The sequence below is a fragment of the Uncinocarpus reesii genome, genomic scaffold (assembly GCF_000003515.1).
Source record: "Uncinocarpus reesii 1704 scaffold_3 genomic scaffold, whole genome shotgun sequence".
NCBI classification, from domain to species: Eukaryota; Fungi; Ascomycota; class Eurotiomycetes; order Onygenales; family Onygenaceae; genus Uncinocarpus; species Uncinocarpus reesii.
This window is the reverse complement of record NW_003052498.1, coordinates 3,578,529-3,599,010: the sequence shown is the minus strand read 5'-3', so window position 1 is coordinate 3,599,010 and position 20,482 is coordinate 3,578,529. Positions and strand designations below refer to the sequence as shown.

Genomic DNA, 20,482 nt, shown 5'->3' with positions numbered 1-20,482 from the left:
TACTAAGTATGACCCGAGTTAAACTACTGCAGATTGGATCCTTCATCATTAACAATGACGGGTACCTGCAGCTAGCTAATCGACCCCTTACATACGTTATGCAGGACTTTGAAAATGAACGGATTCCAACTGATATCCTCCGTGAATACACATATTCCACAGTCGAATCTTATGTAATGGATACCCTTAGAGTACACGATAACCGCATTCTACACCAACCTAACGCGATAAATGATGCCACCGATTATAACAGTCAGGCGGCCACACTGACAGCCATGCGAGTAGCTTTACCCTCATTTCTCGACCCTGATTTTCGGCGTGGACCGTTTGTCATGACCTTTACAGACTTCAACCAGAGCAATATTTTGGTCGATGAAAACTGGAATATCACCTGTCTCGTTGATCTCGAATGGGTTTGCTCAAAGCCGGTTGAAATGTTCCACTTGCCAACCTGGTTGACGTGCAAGGCGATTGATGAAATTGCCGAAGAATCTGAGGAATATGGCAAGATCCGGCAGGAGCTGGTGGATGCGATTGAAGCTGAGGAAGAAACACTTTTAAGCTCTAAAGTGTGTTCTAGCCAACGGAATAACAAGCTGCGCCTATCTACCATATTGAATAAGGGTTGGGAGAATGGATCATTCTGGTATTCGCTTGGTGTGGCTAGTCCTGCAGGTATTTGGGCAATCTTCCGCCGCGAAATCCAACCACGATTTCTAGCACGGTGCCCTAGACATGAGGGTTTTCATAGCATTATGCCGTGGTACTGGAGCACGGAATTTGTGGACATTGCGAAGAGGAAAATTTTGGATAAGAAAAAGTACGATATTCAACTCCAAGAAGCCTTTGGGCTACATTTCAACGATTCCATCGACAAGTTTAAGTCATAACATCAACACTTCTTTCGATTAAGTGTGTGACCTGAGATCCGCACAGTTAACTTGTGCTTGAAGGTTTGGAATCTCAAAAGAATCAAAAATTTAGGATCAGGCGAGGTTAAAGTATTTGTTCTCAGCTCCTTAACCTAGATTGTGAGTACTGAGACCCTAACAAAACATGCCATCCCGTTCCCACGTCTCTCCCATCCACCCTATTTAACTTCTCATAAATTCCTGATTGATAGGCAGACCTCTTTTGCTCACATGTTTCAAGAGGAATCTCATTTTCCAATCACCTTCCAGTCACTCTGGCTATTTATGGTTTGGTGAATCGACCAACTAACTAGATAAGGCGGAAGCCTACTCGAAGTTCAGCGCCCACATAAATCAGCCAAGTGTGAGGCCGTCTGAAGGGCCGACATATTTTAAAGTCGATTCCAGGAGTCGAAACCGGGTTCCATGAAGCATCTGGTTGACGCCCTGGAATGGTTCAACAAGATAATTGGGAATGTGGAGAGCCCAACCCGAACAGGAAGAGGAACGCGGGCACTATACCGGATATGGATAACTTATCCCGCGACCTCCGGGCTTATCGATAAAGAGGGGGAGGAGGAGGTCAAGGCTGTGGTTGATGGAGTGGATGAGATACTAGAATAAACAGTAAAGGGAGCAGCTGCGTATGATTCTAGTTGCATTGTGCGCTGCTGTAGTTAAATGACTCTATGAGAAGATGTCTTAACTAATTTGTAGCGACGGCGGCAAGCCTGGTCCCATTTCTTGATAACTAACTGACCCCGCAGCTCTTCCAGTCGACTGAATGATGGCTGGACATTGTTTCCGCAGCATTGTGTCGTGTCACCATTCCCCTCTTTTTCCGATTTGGGGATCCCCGGGTTGGTGGGGAGTACATTCGGTCCGGTTGACCTTTGTAGGGAATCAATTGCTATCATGGGATTGCCTCGGGCACTGATGAGTGGTAACTATATAAACCGAGAGCATCCGCACCGTTTACTGCTGGCTCTGGGATAAATCCACGAAACTTCGTCTCTCCCTCGCCACATTCACTCCTGCTTTTGTTCAAGGTGGGCGATACTTGTATCGATGGTAGAGTCTCAATGTGGCTAACAGCTGAAGCTCCCAGTGATAGATTATCTTCGAAACCATGTCCGCTCCCGTCGCATTCAGGTACTCCGCCCAGGCACAGTCCAACTACAAGCCGCCGTTGATTGCCAACGACAATGCCTTCCTGGGAGATGTGTTCACCAGGTAACTCGATTCTGTCTCTGTGCCATTCGTGACAAATGCTCAAGGTAGTTATTAGTGAAGCCGAGAACCCCGAAAAGCCCATGTGCGCTGGATTCTACCGCCTAGAGAAGGGCACACCCCTAGTCTATACATACACCTACGACGAGATGAAGATTATCCTGGAGGGGGAGTTTGAGATCGCCGACACAACAGGGCAAAAGGTCACGGCCAAGCCAGGAGATGTGTTCTATTTCCCCAAGGGTGCCACAATCACTTTCACGACGCCATCGTACGGCCTTGGTTGGTTTGTAAGTGTTTCTACTATTCCTCCAGAGTGTCGATGCCGCTAACATCCGGGTGCAGACGGGGCAGCGTAAAGAGGGTGGAGCGTAACGGGACGCCGACTGGCGCGATTTAGTTTGGAAACGGGAAAAGAGACGATTTCACATATTGCTAGCCCTGTTGTTATCATGAGATAGAGTCATAATTGAAATGAATTGTGGCGTTGTCCCCTGTTCCAGAGCATCATGTTTTGCATCAACTTCCGTTCAGCCTTACCCGCTGAGTCAGCGTGTTGCTGGAGCAACTGCCGCCAACAACACGCTGCAGCCCAGTTCTGCTGGACTAGTTTGTTAGCTATTTAGCCAGGTGAGGATGTTGATTCTGGGCTGCAGGCTTCATCAGACAGGTTCCACACTCCCACCCAGGTCGCTTTGACGATGGGCTGCACATCACACACCATTTACTCACATCGTTCTTCTCTTCACTTCCTCACCCTCTCTTGACAACCCCCTTTTATTGCAAAGACACTTCCTCACCTGTCTTCTCCTCGCGCTGAGTGTCCCTCACGAGCGCTTCACTCTCGTGATAGTGGGGTCGAGGCCCAACGTCGTTTGCGCCCCTGAAGCTCCGACTTGTCACCAACGCCATGGCGGTTAATATGCGCTCACAGTCCCCGCTGGGGAAACGAGACATGAGGCCTTCTCAAATCCCATCTCTTATTCATTCACGATCCAACAACGACCTGTATGACCGCCCGCGCACCCCCCAGCATTATGGCTTCACAAGCCCGCTCCATACCCCACACGGCAGTCCCAGCAAAAGCCGGCTGCCCCCAGGCGCGACAGACCTTCCAAGTATCTTCGACAATGCCATGAAGCTAACTCCTTCGTCGCCCTCGAAATCGGTTTTCAACCTGAGCGGGCTATCACCTGGAAAGGGGCAGATTGGCGGAGGCGAGCCGTCGACCACGTTCACGGAGAGTGTGATCCATCGGAATACCCCTGCGTCTGCCAGCCCAACACGAAGAGGAAATCAGGAGAATGCACCACCGGGAGGATCTCGCCTGGGCAAAGAGCCCGTTTTTCATTCGAACCAAGCAGCGATCTCACGACAGGAGGCATATCAAACTCGAGGCAGAGAGCGCAAACATCCCACGCAGACAAGAGGCTTAACAACGGAAGAATTAGAGAAATTGCAGCTGCCGAACGTCAAACGCCTCGCGAATGTGGCCCAGTTATGTTAGTATCCTCGCTCGACACTCCCTTCTTTCTCGAGACGCGAAGTCTTAACTCTTTCATTGCACGCTTTAGATTTTCTCGACCATTATTTTGACCTCCTGAGCTATGTTCATAACCGCCAGACGCGCCAGTCCCAGTTCAAAGCCGCGTACCCTCCGCCTCCCGCCACCTCCCGTGTGGAATACGAAGCGGCCTTGAACAAATACCTGGGCAGAGAGCGGGCTCATCTGCGCAAACGCAGAACCAGACTGCGCCATGCCGACTTCCAAATCCTCACACAAGTCGGACAGGGTGGTTATGGTCAGGTTTATTTGGCCCAAAAGAAGGATACCCGTGAGGTCTGTGCTCTGAAGGTGATGAGCAAGAAACTATTATTCAAGCTGGATGAGATCAGACACATCTTGACGGAACGAGATATTCTCACCGCTGCGAAGAGTGAATGGCTAGTAAAGCTGCTGTATGCTTTCCAAGATGACGAGAAGATATACCTCGCGATGGAATATGTCCCAGGAGGTGACTTCCGGACTCTGCTCAACAACGCCAGTGTCCTGCATAACCGTCACGCAAGATTTTATATCGCGGAGATGATCCAGTGTGTCGATGCTCTCCACGCCCTCGGTTACATTCACCGCGACCTTAAACCCGAAAACTTCCTAATCGATTCGACAGGCCATGTAAAGTTGACTGACTTTGGATTGGCAGCGGGCATGCTCAGTCCCGGGAAGATAGAGTCCATGAGGATCAAGCTAGAAGAAGTTGGCAAAACCCCAGTTCCGTTTGGTCGTCCGATGGGCCAGCGCACCGCTGCCGAACGACGGGAGGGCTACCGGAGTTTGAGAAAGCGCGAAGTGAACTATGCAAAATCCATTGTTGGGTCTCCCGACTATATGGCACCAGAAGTGCTTCAAGGAGACGAGTACGATTTCACCGTCGACTACTGGAGCTTGGGATGCATGCTTTTTGAGGCTTTGGCTGGGTATCCTCCCTTTGCCGGTGCCACCGTCGACGAAACCTGGCAGAACCTCAAGCAGTGGGAGCAGGTTCTGCAGGAACCAGTTTACGACGGCCCGGACTACTTCCTGTCGAGACGGACCTGGGATTTAATCACGCGTATGGTGGCTTCCAAGGAATCTCGTTTTAAGAATATCAAAGAGATTCATATGCATGAATATTTCGCCGAGGTGGATTTTAACAGGCTGCGGGAAATGCAACCGCCGTTTGTTCCGGACCTTGACTCAGAGACAGATGCAGGCTACTTTGACGATTTCGGCAGCGAGGCAGACATGGCAAAGTACAAGGAAGTTCACGACAAGCAACGAGCACTGGAGGATATGGCGGAACGTGATGATAAAATGAGCAAGAGTTTGTTTGTCGGTTTTACTTTCCGGTACGTTGCCACCAAGAACTCCCGTGATAGATAGAGCTTGCTTTGGCTGACTTTCGACAGACACCGTAAGCCGGCAATGGGTACTGATGGGCGGACCAGCCCGCGAAAAGCCATTCCAACAGATGGTTCTTTCGGAACGATTTTCTGAAATCCTACTACACTTCCCTGTGCGCACCGATTCTTTTGAGACTGTTCAATCGTTCAAACACAACAAATGGGTTGACATAATCGCCTTTTCGCCAATATTTTACTTCGATTCCGAGCTGGTCCTCTCAATTTTAACCTCGACAACTCTTTCTCCAGTTTATTTGTTACTCTGCCTCTGCGGTTTGTTTCATCAATATACGAGCATTGTAATGATTCTTTTTCGTCTGCATTGTATTCACCTCATGTTCATGTCTTGTTCATGCTAGAAATTGTTAATGTCCTGTTCCACCTGCATTAATTCTGCTGTTATCACCTGGAACCCACCCCCAACACTGCTTGCTTTGATGGTTTTCTGTTATATTTTATCTGCCCGTGAATTACTACTTGCATAAATAGAAGATGCCTGTCCCAAAATACATCCTCAGCTAAATGTGCGTTAACTAGTTAGCTAGATAACTAACTAGTGGATGACATCATCAATAAATTCAATGTTCATGTTTGTTATTATGCAGGCTTCACTTCTCAGCAAACCATTAGCAGTGCAGCGTACTCGATCCTCCTGCCATTCTATTTCAGAAAATTATCGCTATTATATTCGAAATTATGTTCCGCTTTGTAAGCCCATGCCGATCTTGCATCCCCACCAGAATCTTTGCGTAACTAACGGGGCAAAGCACAAACCTCTCGACATCGTCACCCTCTTCCACAAACCCGCCCTCCCCGCCTCCCTCCGCGCCCTGGCCCTCCTCAAACAAGCTTCCGCTACCGCTGCCGAGACCGCATCCGGCATCCATCCCACAGCGGAAAAGAACTTCCGTCCGCGTCGCGAGCAGTTCGAGCTCGATGTCACGGAGGATCCGCCGACGCCGGATCAGCTGAAGCTGATTATGGATTACATGGGCGGGGGTGCGGTGGGAGCGGGGAAGCCGGGGGACTTGGTGCAGGGGGCGAGGGATCGGTTGGATGCGCTGAGGAGGTTGAAGGAGGATGGGGAGAGGTTTGTGAGGCCTGTGGTGAGTTTTTATCTCCAGGGGGATTTTCGATTTCTTCTGTGTTTCTTTTCTCTATTTGCTGATTAGGTGTGTGATAGGTGGTGGATTGGAATAATGGAAAGGCAGGTAAGGAACCCGGTTGGATTGTCTTGTTGTGTTAACACTACACTTGGGCTTTTGGAGATGGCTGATGCTTGTTGATGGATTTAGTACTCGGCACGAACGAATCTGCGATCCTAAAGTTGCTTCAGCAGGAGCCGCCACATACGCCGGATAACACGCCGTGAGATATTTGGTCGTTCATATTCGTGTGTACCTAGCAATGTCTTGTAATATCAGGCGTCGGCGTCTATGATCTGGGAGGTCCTAGGAATAAAACTCTACTTTTTACCAACAACGTAGATATGGCATTGGGATCTTAATACCCCCGCTGACCTGACCTATATGTGCTAATTGGGGTCCATGTCGATTGGATTCCTTGAGCTGTGACCCATCCACCAATGCCAGCCGGTTGAATCCAGGCTGATGATAACTGTAACAAGCATTCCATACATATGTGATAACTAGTGGTTCAATCCTCTAGCATTAGCTCTATTTTTTCAGAGGAGAGAATGACATGGATCTTTTCATGCCCACACTGCACAGCAGTCGTTGATGTCTCCCCAGATCTCCTTTTGTTCCCGACTCCGCCCGATGAGCTTCCGATCTCCGTCAGCGCACTAAGCCTAATTGGGACATACAGTGCTTCAACGTCTGACTTCGCTATTCGAATGTCGCACTGTCATCTTCCCTTTTTTCTCTAAGATACTTACATGGAGCCTTTGGCAGTGCATTACCTAACCGGAGACACATCGGGAGGATCGTCTACCAGCCGGAGCCAAAGCTAGAAATTCAACTTGAGAGCGGAACGGTCAAGTTGATATGGACCCCTTGATCAAGTGATTTCTCAGTTTGTTGCCGGACCGAGCGTATCTGAAGCACAAGTCGATTGTGTAATCCTCTGCTTATTAGCCGGTATGCCAGCCGGCAAGCCTCGTGTGAAAGTCGCATGCACGTTGTGCCACTCTCGAAGAGTAAAGTGCGATCGAACAGAGGAGGTTGCCTGTACGAATTGCCGCCTTGCTGGTCAGGACTGCCAGTCTATTATTTCACAGCGCGGAAAGTACGTTTGATAGCTCACGCTCTAAACCCGAAATACGGACTGCTAGACCCTAACTGAAGTAAAGGTACAAACGACGCCGTACTGAGCCAGGACTCGTTCAGCCGTCTCAACTACCGGTGAATGGCGACGGTTCAGCTCACTATGTTTCTGAAGATACCCCCGTTGTCAATTTACAACCCGCTCCGTCAACTGTTCAAGAGGTGTCAGGGCTCACCATGACATCCGGCACAGTGCCGGAAATGGCTACTGGTACTTCATTCTCAGGATCCTCCGAGCTGAGCACTGCAGGACGCGAAAGTGAGATGCTTTATTATGGAGATGCCTTCAATTTGAGTTATGTGTTCAATGAGATGTGCAATCCATTCGATAAACCCTTAGACAAATGCTCCCCCGAAGAAAGCATTGAAACGTCTTCATTTTGAGAACCTGGACAAGCCAACAAAAAATCTGATCGACGAGCGAAAGCAACATGAAATTCTACATTTAACGAGCCAGGGTGCTTTTCAAATGCCTTCTAAAGAAGTTAGCTACGAGCTAGTGAAAGCCTTTTTCCAGTATGCTCGGCCTATGTCAGCCTTGATGTTTGATAGAGCAGATTTTTGCCTGAAATATGAATGTGGGCGCGTCTCCCCGCTCCTCTTGCATGCTATCCACTTTGTTGGGATTATGCATTGCGAAGGTACCATTTGCACAACAGCTGGTTTCTCATCTCGATATGAGGCAAGTTGCGCTTTTTATCATAGGGCTAAAGCCTTGTACGATGCGAACTATGAGTCGGATGCCATCGTTAATCTTCAGGCCGTATGTCTAATGTCGCAGTGGTGGGGGACTCCAACTGAACAAAAGTATACATGGCATTGGATGGGCATTGCCACGAGCCTTGCACAGTCCTTGGAGCTCCATCGATCGTTAGTTCAACGCTTGTTTGTCTCGTCTGAATCTGGCTTATGGGATCTTTTAGGAAGGCGTACACCAGCCTAAGTAGAAGGCAGCAGAAATTCAGGAAAAGATTATGGTGGGGGATATACGTGAGCTCCTCACTCTAATGACCATGAGGCTTCTGCCGTAAGCCACTGATGTTTGTGCACAGATATATGATATCCTCGAAGCACTGATACTCGGCCAAACACCTCATATTAATGACGACTATTGTGATGTCCCAAAACTCAACGAGGATGACCTCACTGAGGATGATGAAGAGGCTATTAATCTGTGCATGCTTGGAAATTCAACCGCGGAGTCCAAGCTATATTTACTTTATCTGGCGGACCTTGTCTCAAAAGGTATTCATATCACCGTGGACCCTTTTGAAACCCCCCGCTCACATCCGCCGCCAGTTAGCAAGTGTCTTTTGATGACTTTCGGTGCCAATGCGGATGAGTCGACAAGAACCGAATCTTTAAAAAATTTAACCTTGTGGGAGACCTTTCTTCCCCAGGAATTACAATACCCAAGCTCGATTATTTCTCTGCAGGATGGATTTTGGACTTCCTTGTTACATTTGATTTTCCAGTTTGTCTATTGATCCCCCGCACTTTAAAGAATCCTCTAACCGTCTAAGCAGCGGGTGCCAAATTCTTTTGCGTCGAAATGGATCTCTCTTCCCTGACAGAATGGCTGTTGGTACGGTAGCTTTTGAGGCTGCCGTCAAAATCGTGCGAATCTTGGAAGACTTGCTTTCGGTTAATGCCCTAGCGTTCTCACCTCTCCATATGTGAGTGATCCTCATCCGCGAACAGAAATCGTTTTAACATCTCCTAGACTTGCACCTGTATTTTCTTCGTTGTCTGTCCATATTGCAAATATGCAGGGCTCAACTCCTAGATTAATGGATGTGTCTGAGCATAGAGTTCGCCTATGTATGCTTGTGCTAGACAAACTCCGTGACCACTGGCCTCCAATTGCTTGGAATTACCAACTGTTTAACCGGATTCTTCAGGTAATGGGGAGCCTTTCATCAAACAACAAATTTGATAGAAATCGGGATCCTGTTTTTGTCTCGCAAGCTGCGACATCCAACCCCTTTGCTTCTTCCCAATACAGCCTAAATTCAGAGGTGAAGTCCAGCGATATCCCCATCGATATACTTTCCACGGCCAACACAACTACGCAAACCATCGATCCGTTTACAATGGCGAGTTTGCCAGTTGGTAGTCTACTAATGAATGCAGATTTTGGGATGGACGCATCGCTATTTTTTCAGGAAGACGATGATGGTTGACGGTGGCGCGCTCCCCGCGGCGGTTGAAGACACTCCCAGCTTCCCAATGTGCATAGCTTGCGGCAAGAAAGTACTCCCCTCATTAAAAATGGCTGTACAAATAAAGTCTCTTTTGTATTGAGATTATGCTGCCTTTGGAGCCTTTCCTGCTCGCATGGCGGCTACTCACTTCCGGTACCACATCCTTGTGATCCGTGTATTTCTTATTTTTTTCTGCAGCAGAAATATTCCATACAGCAACGCCTCTGCTGTTGGCGGACATCCCGGAACATAGATATCCACGGGAATTATGCGATCCACGCCCCTCACCACACTGTAGCTATAATGATAATAGCCACCTCCGTTTGCACAGCTCCCCATGCTAATGACCCATTTCGGATCGGGCATTTGGTCATACAACAATCTTAACGCAGGAGCCATTTTATTGGTCACTGTTCCTGCTACCAGCATCACGTCTGACTGTCGTGGAGATGCGCGGAAAATGATTCCGAGTCGGTCTTGATCGTATCGAGGCATGGATGCGGCCATCATCTCGAGGCCGCAACATGCAAGTCCGAAGCTGAGGGGCCAGAGCGATCCTTGTCGTGACCAGTTGACTAATTGATCTGCTGTGGTGCTTTGGGACGATGGACGGATAAATCAGCTACTGCGATCTCTGGGGGTACATGATTAGGAGCCGATCTTACAGAAAATGCTGAAGAGGAGCTCTCTTTTGCCCGTCGGGTTTAATCGGCTTCAATGCATGGCCACTCCAGGTGGATGATGGGTGTAGTTGAACTGCGGATGGTTTTACTATGAGGTTGTGTCGACCGGAAATGAGTGAAAGACAACATCGAAGTTGTAAGCCCGTCGATACGGGAGATAATCTGCTTGACAATGCGTTCATCTGCAGTCGACCAGCATACAAAGTAGGGATGGGCGCTGGACACTGCGTAGTTCAAAATCGTCTAAATCAACGAGGGACAACCCCAAAACAGAACAGAATAGATCAACAATATCTTTTTAAACGGGGATACGGTCGAGAGGAAAAGGCGGGCTAAAGCAGTTGATTTAAGATACTGGCACTGCTCGGAATCGAGTCCATATCGCCGTTTTGCCTCAAGTCGGCGATATGCCTTTTGAGCTGAGAGCCACACGCCCTGTCAGCGGAAACCCCCCGGTCGTTTCATGATATTCTACTACCGACCTATTCTAATATTTATTTAAGAGTAGCGAACAGCCTTTTATGCGATCACCTCGATTGAAGTGAAAGCGATCTACTGTACGGAATGTCTCAACGTTTTGCAGTCGTGTCTGGTGAAGCCAACTCATAGTTCCCGATGCCAGTGAGCAGGCAGGTCAAAGCCATAGTTAATGCTCAACTGCCAACTTCAAAGGGGTCGTCGATTGACCCACTGCAAATGCACTGATAAATTGTAGTTCCCGTCACTGGCCATTGAGTTAACTACTCTGTGCTTAACGTTACATACAATGGCGAAATCTGAACTAACTGCCAGTTTGGAAGATTCACAGGAGATCCTTCAAATGAATTCGGCATTTAGTGACAGTCAGAGTCGTGTATATACATAGCTGGAACCAGACTGCAAGATCAAGTCCAATGTCTGCTCAGTTGTCCCTTGATTGACCCCCCAAAGCTGAGCACCAGTCACAACCTAAGCCAGTGGCCCCTATTTTTACCCTGAATCCATTAATCTCACAAACATCAACACAAAAACTCGCAATTTTACTGGCACTTCAGATTTACTTCTTTTTTTTTTCATCTCCAACTGATAGATATCCTGATTATTGCATCAAATTTGTCATCCCAGAATCTAAGATGAGATTTCTTTGCTTGCATGGCATGGGGACGAGCTCCCAGATTTTGCAATCCCAGCTGGCCCCAATCACTGCTGCTTTTGAGGGAATCCATGAGTTTTTCTACATTGATGGCATAGGAGAATGTGATCCTGCAGATGGTTTGTTTAACACCTTTTACAATCATAATATCCATGAGAATCTAACCTTGTTACTAGGTGTGGAAGAAGTCTTTCCAGGGCCATACTTCTGCCACTATAACCTCCCAACCCACAATCTAGTGTCTTGCGCACATGAATTTGTTCTCGATATAATGGAATTGGAAGGCCCATTTGACGGAGTCATTGGTTTCTCACAAGGTGCCGCACTGGCTGCGTCAATGATGCTACAACATGCAAAAGACAACCCAGAGAAAGAAGAACTCTTTAAACTTGCAATTTTTGCCGGAGCTAGTTTGCCATACAACCTCGATAATGTTGCGGGGCCCGCAGAACTCGAATCCAAAGTTGAAGGATCTGGAATTTTAGAAACAGAGCCAGTAGCGTTCCCAGGGCCTGTTCATTTATCCAGCGCACCGTTTCTATGCCTGTATAATCCAGAGACAGAAACAGAGACGGCGCGTATTACTGTGCCTACCCTTCATTTAATCGGTCACCAGGATCCGTTCTCTCGCCAGGGCAATTCACTGGTAAAATTATGCTCGGGTATCACAACAGTTGTCCGTCATGACTCTGGGCACGAAATTCCGTGTGATAAGTTGTTTGTTCAGAAGGCCACAGCATCATTGGAGCAACTGATCCATACAGTGACCTTCCAGGTATAATTATTCAGTGGACCTAAACTGGATGGATTCGAGACAGTATGGTGATTTCGAACCGTCACAATAAAACGCTTTTGCCAATGTATAAAATGCTAGCTAGAATAATAGATTAAATACACGAAGGATTTGGTGGCCGGTAGTATTGATTCACACTGCGATACATACAGAGGTTTGCATGCGATGATAGGTAAGATTACGATCTATAATACTTGGTCAAAAACAAAAAATATACGTCCGATTGAGATGCTTCTATGGAACGAGGCATGAGGCTATTATCTTGCTCGAGCTCAGCTGCGCATAAATAGGAAAGCAATGTTGAGGCCTTCTTAATAGAACCAATTGACCAGCACTCTGGTTGATAGAGCAAAAAGCCCTGACGCCACGATAGCAATAGCGTACAAGTCCCAATTCTTTGCTTTCCAAACTGGCATCCTCACATCTGCCGTTTGCAGGTGCATAGGACGCTTGCAGACAGAGTCGACATGCCGCCCTTCATGATCTGCAAGCACCTCCTCAATCAAATCGGCACCTGAATGCTTACGTCTGCTCGCGATTCGAGCAATCGCTTTCAACCGTAAGCAATTATGGCGAAAATCACCTGAGGAATCTTTCACAACTTGCGTGACCGCATTCGCTAGATCATCTGCGTTGAAGTCGTGTTTGTCTAGTGGAATGCCCACCCCCGCATCATGTAGTCTCATTGCATTTTGTAGCTGGTCAAAGTAGATAGCTACAGAAACAACGGGGACGCCATGAAAGACGGCCTCGTTGGTGCTTGCGCGGCCGGCGTGGCTGATAAAAGCGCGCGTATGCGGATGGGCGAGAACGGCGCGCTGGGGTGCAAAGTTTACAAACAGCATGTTTCGGTCGCAGCCGTTCGCTAAATGCTTGCGGTGCGTTCCGCCAATTGACCAGATAACTCCATCGGCGACGCGGTTTTGCAGGACGACTAATAGGCCATCCATAATTTGTCGGAATAGCTTGTCTTGGAGAAGAATATGAGTGCCAAACGCAACATATATGATCTTCTTGTGCTTTTCAATAAAAGACAGACAAGGCTCTGTAAGATGAGGGTATTCGTCTTGCATGATAGGCCCGATAGGTGCAACATTGGACGGGAGATCCTTGGGCGTATCCACGGCAAAAAAAGTATTTACCAGAACCAAATGGCTCGGTTTAGGGCCACTAGGAAGGCTTCGAGTTACTCCGGCCCTCGCCCTCATCTTTCGCCGCCACCAATAATACTTTATAACCCATGGGAGGATGTGGATTTTCACCAACTCGTTCTGCAACCGTTGCCATAGTGTCGCGTTCTCAGATGAGAGTACATCGACTTGGAGGCCTGGAATCCCTGGAACGTAGCTCGCTGGTAGCATGCCGGTTGGCATCTGCGGCCAATGCATTGCGATGGGCACGCGGTATTCCGCATGCATGTCGATAACGGCATCGACCAGATAATCAGCGAGAATGAAATCTGGCCTCGCATCTCTGTCTTGCATTAGGACAGAGAGGCTAGAATAAACCGAAGGCCAAGAAGATTCCAGAAACATTTTGGCATCGAACAATGGTTGGCAGTCATTGAACAAACGAGGCGCTTTCCAGTCCATCATCCGGGCGTAACTCGCTCTTTGGACCGCTGGAGCTACTCCGGGCCCTAGGATATGGACCTTGGAGATAAATGGATACTTGTCCGCCCATTTCTCCTGCCCTTCAAGTGTAGCGAACTCGATTGAATAACCGCGAGTGTTGAGAATCTTTGCAATCTCAAGGAGTGGTTCTGTTGATGGGCTGCGTGAGCTCGAGATGATATCTAAACACACTGTACTCACCAGCGTTTGGTTTTCCGCCAGCGGTGGCGACAACCAGTAGTCTATTCTTTGTTGAAGACATCTCCATGGTTCAGCGCTCCAAAACTTGTCTTTGAAGGAATTGGTCTGGGTAACTATGCATGCCTTCATGTAGCGACACCGTTGACAAAACCCATTAATCCGGGGGCTATGGTGCTGTCTGTCCCTCCTTCGGAACTCACTTCACTCTGATAGCATAATCATTCTGCATTGAGTGAATGTTGATCTTGTCGCATCCAGTTGCACCTCACTGCTAGAGTATTGTTTAGTTAGTCACTCTGGAGTCTGTACAGAGTAGAGTTGATGTCCCTGTTATGCTGAAGGTTGCCAAGAACCTCCCTCACATGACCTCCAGGAACTTATTTCAACCTCACATCTCAACCTCTCGCCCTGAGCTGAACTGCATCTCACTATGCTCTTGTGTCTGATACTGGCCTCTGAACATAGGATAACGTCTCACCAAACTTTGGCATTTCCCGACAACATAGAGACACTGAAAATGTTATCCCACCAGCCCTTCTCACTTGCATGGCGGCATGCCACTGCAAAGGAATCCAAGGGAAAAGCCGTGAGAGATGAAGATATCTCTTTGCAATGGGAGATCCCGGAGGCATACTCCATTCTGATGGAGTTTCACTGTCAGCATATGGCGATTCCCGACCACATCTGAACTAGCGCTGTTCCTCAGCAGCGATAAATATCCTCTTACCTGCCCTCTGCCACTCCAGTTCTGCTTTCTCACACCCTTTTTGTGGCCCATCAACAGATTTAACTGTCTGTTCAAGATCCTTTAGCTCTTACTTGTTTTCAGTCGAGCGTGGCTTGCTTCCCTGTTAACTCCACAATGTCTGCCGACTCAGCGGCCAATGGCAGCCCGCAGTCATTTATGTCTGATCCTGTTATGCCTATTGCCATTGTTGGGCTCGCTGGTAGGTTTCCATTAGATGCTTCCAACCCAGAGAAGCTGTGGGACATGATAGCCAAGGGCCGTAGCGCCTTGACGGACGTACCGAAAGATCGTTTCAATATCGAAGCATTCTACCATCCACACAATGAAAGAAAAGGGACGCTTAATGCCCGAGGTGGACATTTTATGGGCCAAGATGTCTCTGCATTTGATGCTCCGTTCTTTTCCATTACTCCGAATGAAGCAAAGGCAATGGACCCTCAGCAAAGAATGGCTTTGGAATGCACATATGAGGCATTAGAAAACGGTTTGTGAAACACTCAAGCGCCTGTACTCTGCTAATATCAACATAGCTGGTATCCGCACCGAAGATGTTGCAGGAACGCAAACTTCTTGTTACGTGGGGAGTTTTACAGGCGATTACGGCAACATGTTATGCTGTGACCGGGAAAATCTCCCTCTCTACTCGGCACTTGGTACCGGAAGCGCCATGTTATCAAATCGCATCTCGTGGTTTTTCGACCTGAAAGGCCCGAGTATAAGTATCGATACCGCATGCTCTTCATCTCTAGTAGCATTGCATCTCGGTTGCCAAAGCCTACGCACTGGAGAGTCTCACATGGTATTTTCAACCTTATCCTAATAAACGATAGGAGCTGACCTGTTTTTAGTCCATTGTCGGGGGAACAAATCTCATGCTGATGCCCGATATCATGTCATCCATGTCATCTATGCATTTTCTGAGCCCTGATAGCAAATGTCACTCGTTCGATGCTTGCGCCAACGGCTATTCTCGAGGCGAGGGAATCTCATTTATAATTCTTAAGCCTCTAGATGCTGCGATCCAGCACAAAGACATGATCCGCGGAGTTATCCGTCATACCGGCGTAAACCAGGATGGAAAGACCCTTGGCATCACTGTGCCCTCCGCAAAGGCTCAAGAGAGCATGATTAGGCAGCTTTATGCCGAAGCTGGTTTGGACCTTGGTGGCACTCAATACGTAGAGTGTCATGGTACCGGCACTCCCGTCGGTGATCCTCTGGAGGCTCTGGCAATTGCAGAAACATTCGGAAAGGCCCGCACTCCTGGTGACCCAGTATTTATTGGATCAATCAAGTCTAATATTGGGCATCTTGAGGGCGCTTCAGGTCTAGCTCAAGTTACAAACTCAGTTTTCGCCCTTGAAAAAGCAGAAATCCCGGCAAACCCATGGTTCAACAAGCCCAACCCTCGCATCCCAATGGATAAATGGAACTTGCAGGTCCCTACTCAATTGATGCCGTGGCCTTCCGAGGGTCCTCGCCGAATCAGCATCAACTCATTTGGTTATGGCGGGACCAATGCTCATTGCATTATCGACGACGCCTACCATTATCTGAGGGACAGAAACTTGAATGGAAATCATAATACTGTTCAGGATTATAATGACCATTCGCCAGCTTCCTCCAACGATTCTGGTGTCGAGGTCAAACAAGACCAGATTCTTTCTCTACGGTATGGTAACTTTGGGGTTTCAACCCCCCGTTGTGTGTCTTTTGGCGAACCAGACATCTTCGTTAATCCTGGCTCGAAGTCGCCTAAACTTTTCGTGCTAACTTCCAATGAACCATCGGGCATAGACCGCGCTGCTACGGTTTATCATGATTATTTATTGCGTCGAGTTGAAACTCTTCAACCTCCTGGGGTGGAACAGTTATTTGAAAAGCTTGCTTATACCTTGGCATCACGGCGAAGTATCTTGCCGTGGAAATCCTTTGCCGTGGCTTCCTCTATCGATGAGCTCGCCGAAAAATTGAGCAACTCCCTAGTTAAACCAATTCGTTCATCTAAGCCTCCAGCCCTATGCTTCGTTTTTACCGGACAAGGTGCTCAATGGTGGGCCATGGGACGGGAACTATGCATGCACCAAGTCTATCAACAAAGTCTAGAAGAAGCTACCAGATACCTTCTTTCCATAGGTTCAGAGTGGTCGCTACTTGGTAAGCTAAGGATCATTTACCCTTTTCAAAACTCTAACTAATGGTGTCTCATAAGGCGAGTTGTGGAGCGAGCAAGAAAGCTCGAGAATTGACTCTGTTGTTATTAGTCAACCTATCTGCACGGCTGTACAGATAGCCCTCGTTGATCTCTTACATTATTGGGGCATCAAACCTGCTGCCGTGGTAGGGCATTCAAGCGGAGAGATAGCAGCAGCGTATGCAAAAGGCGCCATTAGTCGCGAATCTGCCTGGGCAATTTCATACTACCGTGGCCAACTCTGCGGCAAAATTCCTGAATTGGCTCCCCACCTAAAAGGTGCAATGTTGGTCACTAATATTGGTCGTGGGGACGTTGAGAAATATCTAAATCGGCCTCTTGACGGTAACGCGACTATCGCCTGTATTAATAGCACACAATGCGTGACCCTTTCCGGGGATGCAGAATCCATTCACCAACTTGAGACCATGCTCAAAGCAGATGGTCACTTAGCGCGAAAGTTAAAGGTCGATGCCGCATATCATTCCTCTCATATGGAAGTTATTGCGAGTTTGTACATGGAAACCATAGCGAACTGCCGTTCCCTTCCTGATAACAACCAGGGTGTGAAGATGTTCTCAAGTGTTACTTCTAAATTGATCGAAAATACAGATTTGGATCCTTCGTACTGGGTTTTGAACCTAGTCGCCCAAGTTAATTTTCTTGGTGCTATTGAAACTATGTGTGGATATTCCAGCAGCACGAGAGCCCGAGCCATTCGACCTTTTGTCGATATCCTAATCGAAATCGGCCCACATTCTGCACTTCAAGGAATAGTCAAACAGATCTTGAATGCGCGAGGCTCGAAATTTGGTGATATTGTATATATGTCCGTCCTCCACAGAAACGAAGATGCTAGGAAAACCGCCCTGAACACCATCGGTCGCCTATTCCAACATGGGTATCCAGTTGATATCTCTGCTGCGAACAATGATCATACTGCCAGCGGGATGGATGGGTTCCTTGTCGACATCCCGCCTTTCCCTTGGAACCATACTAATAGGTATTGGGCCGAAGGTTACAGCTCACGGAACTACAGATTCAGGAAGCATCCGCGGAAGGATCTAATTGGAGCCCAGGTCCTCGAAGAACTGCCACACGAACCCCGTTGGACGAATACTATAAGGCAGAGCGAGGTCCCATGGGTCGAATTTCATAGAGTTCAAGGCACTAATTTGTACCCGGCTGCCGGAATGGTGGTGATGGCTATCGAGGCTGCCCGTCAGAACGCGGATCAAAGTAAGGAAATTGAAGGTTATGAACTTCGCGAAGTTATGATTCGCAAGGCCCTGGTTATCCCTTCGGACGACACCGGTATAGAAACAATGTTTAACTTTAGCCCTTCCCAACCGGGTTTTGAGGGCTCGGATACAGCATGGCAGAAGTTCACCCTTCTTTCCAGAGTTGACGGAATATGGGAGACCAATTGCACTGGGCTTCTCCTCATGAAATATAAAACTGAAGAATCCCCCATATTTCTTGACGAAAACCAAGCTGCTAATAAGGTTTACGAACACGAGTGCATGCAGATAGCAAGTGAATGCACAATCTCCAAAAGCAACAACCAGTTCTACAAGCACCTCGCTAGCATTGGCATTCACTATGAGGGTCCGTTCCAAAACTTGTTGGATATCAAAAAAGGTCCTTTCAAAACTGTTTGCGCTCTCAAAATACCCGATACTAAGGGTTTCATGCCGCATCAGTATGAGTTTGATCATGTCATACATCCGTCGACCCTTGACGGTATCTTTCAAATGGGTCTACCAGCCGTAACCGACCTCCATGAGGACCTCACGATTGCTCATGTTCCAACATCAATCGCGCGATTATACGTTTCAGCTGACACCCCTGTGAAACCAGGCTCAATGCTCCGTGGTTATGCTACCACCGAAGGAGCTTCATCTAGTGACGGAGGGCTTGCAGTAGTTGTATCTACTCCTCAATGGACAAAACCTCTCGTCATCATTGAAAGTATGAAAAGCACAACTCTAAAAGCTGCAGAAACGGCTTTTGCACATGCTGTCAGTATGCGCAAGCTCGTTTCTTTTCTCCACTGGCAGGAGGATGTTGAGAAATTGAGTTCAGAAGATTTGCGATTTCTTTTTGACAGAGCCCTGGGCGGAACTGGGAACATTGAATCCCGTTTGGTCGAAGACCTTGAGTTTGCTTCATTCATTTATGTCAGACGTGCTTTAAGGGCCATTTCCCTTGGAGAAGCCAAAACCTTTTTACCTCATCTGCAAAAGCTCTACCAATTTATGCAGAGTACTTACGAGCGCGTAAGGCGAGACGCTGCCGATTGCCAAACTCAGAATGCAAATTGGCTGAATACGACCGAGGAGTTTGAAACCGAGCTCCTAGCTCGAGTTTCCAGGGGCTCTACCGATGGTGCTATTCTCTGCGCCCATGGTGAAAATCTTCCCTCAATCATGCGCGGTGAAGTGCTTTCACAAGAAGTTTTAATGAAGGATAACCTGCTTTATGATTTTTATCAGTTCGGGGTTGGAAGCACCCAAATCAACACGCAACTTTCGTGCTACCTGGATCTTTTAGCGCACAAAAATTCAGATCTCAAAATCTTGGAAATTGGTGCAGGGACTGGCGGTACCACTGCTCCCGTTCTCGAAATTCTTGGGGGACAAAATGGAACTTCTCCAAGATTTTCGAATTATACATTCACTGATATCAGCACTGGATTTTTCGCAAAGGCTCAGGAGAAGTTCATACAGTGGGCTCCATTTATGACATACAAACGTCTGAATATTGAGGAGGATCCTCTAATCCAAGGCTTCAAGGCCAATGAGTACGACGTTGTTATTGCAGCTAATGCGTTACATGCAACTCGATCAATGGATAACACTTTAACCAATGTGAAGAAACTTATGAAACTGTCAGTACCATCTTAGCTATCCTTTGCGTTCGGCTCTAACATTATGTGCAAATAGGTCCGGCAAATTAGTACTGAATGAGATCACCAACCCCCTTTTGAGAATTCATATGATTGTTGGTTCATTTGATGGCTGGTGGCTTGGTGAGGTCCCTTGTCTCAACCAATAGTGAATCAATCTAACAAATTTTAGGCGCAAGTGACGGCCGTGAAGTAGGTCCTACGTTGACTGAGAACGCCTGGAATGACGCTCTTTTACGCCAAGGATTTAGCGGAGTGGAAATTTCTTTTCCGGACACCTACAAGCCCAAAGATCATATGTATACCCTTATGGTTTCAACAGCATCGAAAGTGGAGGGAATCTCTGTCCCTCATGAGGCCGTAATCGTCGAACCCGTTTCCATGTCGGCCGAATTGCGAGGATTTACTGAGAAGCTGGCTGACGCTTTGATTGCTTCCGGGTCCACGGTTTCTGTCATAACTTTGAAGGAAGCTTCGTCTTGCGATGTTTCTGGAAAGTCATGCATATTTACGTTGGATTGCGATAGTACTCCGCTACTAGCAGATGTCAGTGCCGAAGACTGGGAGCTTCTAAAGGTTATTTTGAAGGCAAATAGTTCCCTGTGGATCTCTAGGGGTGCCCTTATAAACAGCGAAA

General features: G+C 47.7%; 8 protein-coding genes across 8 annotated transcripts; 7 read left to right on the top strand and 1 right to left on the bottom strand.

Annotated features, from left to right (window-relative positions):
• Positions 1–176: 176 nt before the first annotated feature.
• UREG_06005 (uncharacterized protein) lies at positions 177–890 on the top strand (the record flags this gene model as incomplete). The annotated part of the gene is made up of 1 exon (XM_002585270.1): positions 177–890. The coding sequence occupies one exon, from the start codon at positions 177–179 to the stop codon at positions 888–890; it is 714 nt and encodes a 237-aa protein (XP_002585316.1).
• A 1,150-nt stretch (positions 891–2,040) lies between these two features.
• Positions 2,041–2,516, top strand: UREG_06004 (uncharacterized protein; the record flags this gene model as incomplete). Its single annotated transcript, XM_002585269.1, has 3 exons — positions 2,041–2,144; positions 2,200–2,431; positions 2,487–2,516. The coding sequence occupies 3 exons, from the start codon at positions 2,041–2,043 to the stop codon at positions 2,514–2,516; spliced, it is 366 nt and encodes a 121-aa protein (XP_002585315.1).
• A 535-nt stretch (positions 2,517–3,051) lies between these two features.
• Positions 3,052–5,178, top strand: UREG_06003 (serine/threonine-protein kinase sid2; the record flags this gene model as incomplete). Its single annotated transcript, XM_002585268.1, has 3 exons — positions 3,052–3,643; positions 3,716–5,030; positions 5,091–5,178. 3 exons carry the CDS (start codon positions 3,052–3,054, stop codon positions 5,176–5,178), a joined length of 1,995 nt encoding a protein of 664 aa, XP_002585314.1.
• Positions 5,179–5,780: 602 nt separating this feature from the next.
• UREG_06002 (uncharacterized protein) lies at positions 5,781–6,456 on the top strand (the record flags this gene model as incomplete). Its single annotated transcript, XM_002585267.1, has 4 exons — positions 5,781–5,792; positions 5,852–6,190; positions 6,268–6,295; positions 6,380–6,456. 4 exons carry the CDS (start codon positions 5,781–5,783, stop codon positions 6,454–6,456), a joined length of 456 nt encoding a protein of 151 aa, XP_002585313.1.
• A 729-nt stretch (positions 6,457–7,185) lies between these two features.
• On the top strand, positions 7,186–9,552 carry UREG_06001 (uncharacterized protein; the record flags this gene model as incomplete). The annotated part of the gene is given in 8 exon segments (XM_002585266.1): positions 7,186–7,331; positions 7,396–7,740; positions 8,075–8,132; positions 8,151–8,239; positions 8,293–8,359; positions 8,422–8,614; positions 8,964–9,045; positions 9,309–9,552. 8 exon segments carry the CDS (start codon positions 7,186–7,188, stop codon positions 9,550–9,552), a joined length of 1,224 nt encoding a protein of 407 aa, XP_002585312.1.
• A 1,840-nt stretch (positions 9,553–11,392) lies between these two features.
• Positions 11,393–12,169, top strand: UREG_06000 (uncharacterized protein; the record flags this gene model as incomplete). Its single annotated transcript, XM_002585265.1, has 2 exons — positions 11,393–11,507; positions 11,565–12,169. The coding sequence occupies 2 exons, from the start codon at positions 11,393–11,395 to the stop codon at positions 12,167–12,169; spliced, it is 720 nt and encodes a 239-aa protein (XP_002585311.1).
• Positions 12,170–12,492: 323 nt separating this feature from the next.
• On the bottom strand, positions 12,493–14,062 carry UREG_05999 (uncharacterized protein; the record flags this gene model as incomplete). The annotated part of the gene is made up of 2 exons (XM_002585264.1): positions 12,493–13,943; positions 13,996–14,062. 2 exons carry the CDS (start codon positions 14,060–14,062, stop codon positions 12,493–12,495), a joined length of 1,518 nt encoding a protein of 505 aa, XP_002585310.1.
• A 795-nt stretch (positions 14,063–14,857) lies between these two features.
• Positions 14,858–19,843, top strand: UREG_05998 (uncharacterized protein; the record flags this gene model as incomplete). Its single annotated transcript, XM_002585263.1, has 4 exons — positions 14,858–15,227; positions 15,274–15,542; positions 15,592–16,900; positions 16,956–19,843. The coding sequence occupies 4 exons, from the start codon at positions 14,858–14,860 to the stop codon at positions 19,841–19,843; spliced, it is 4,836 nt and encodes a 1,611-aa protein (XP_002585309.1).
• Between the last annotated feature and the right edge of the window lie 639 nt (positions 19,844–20,482).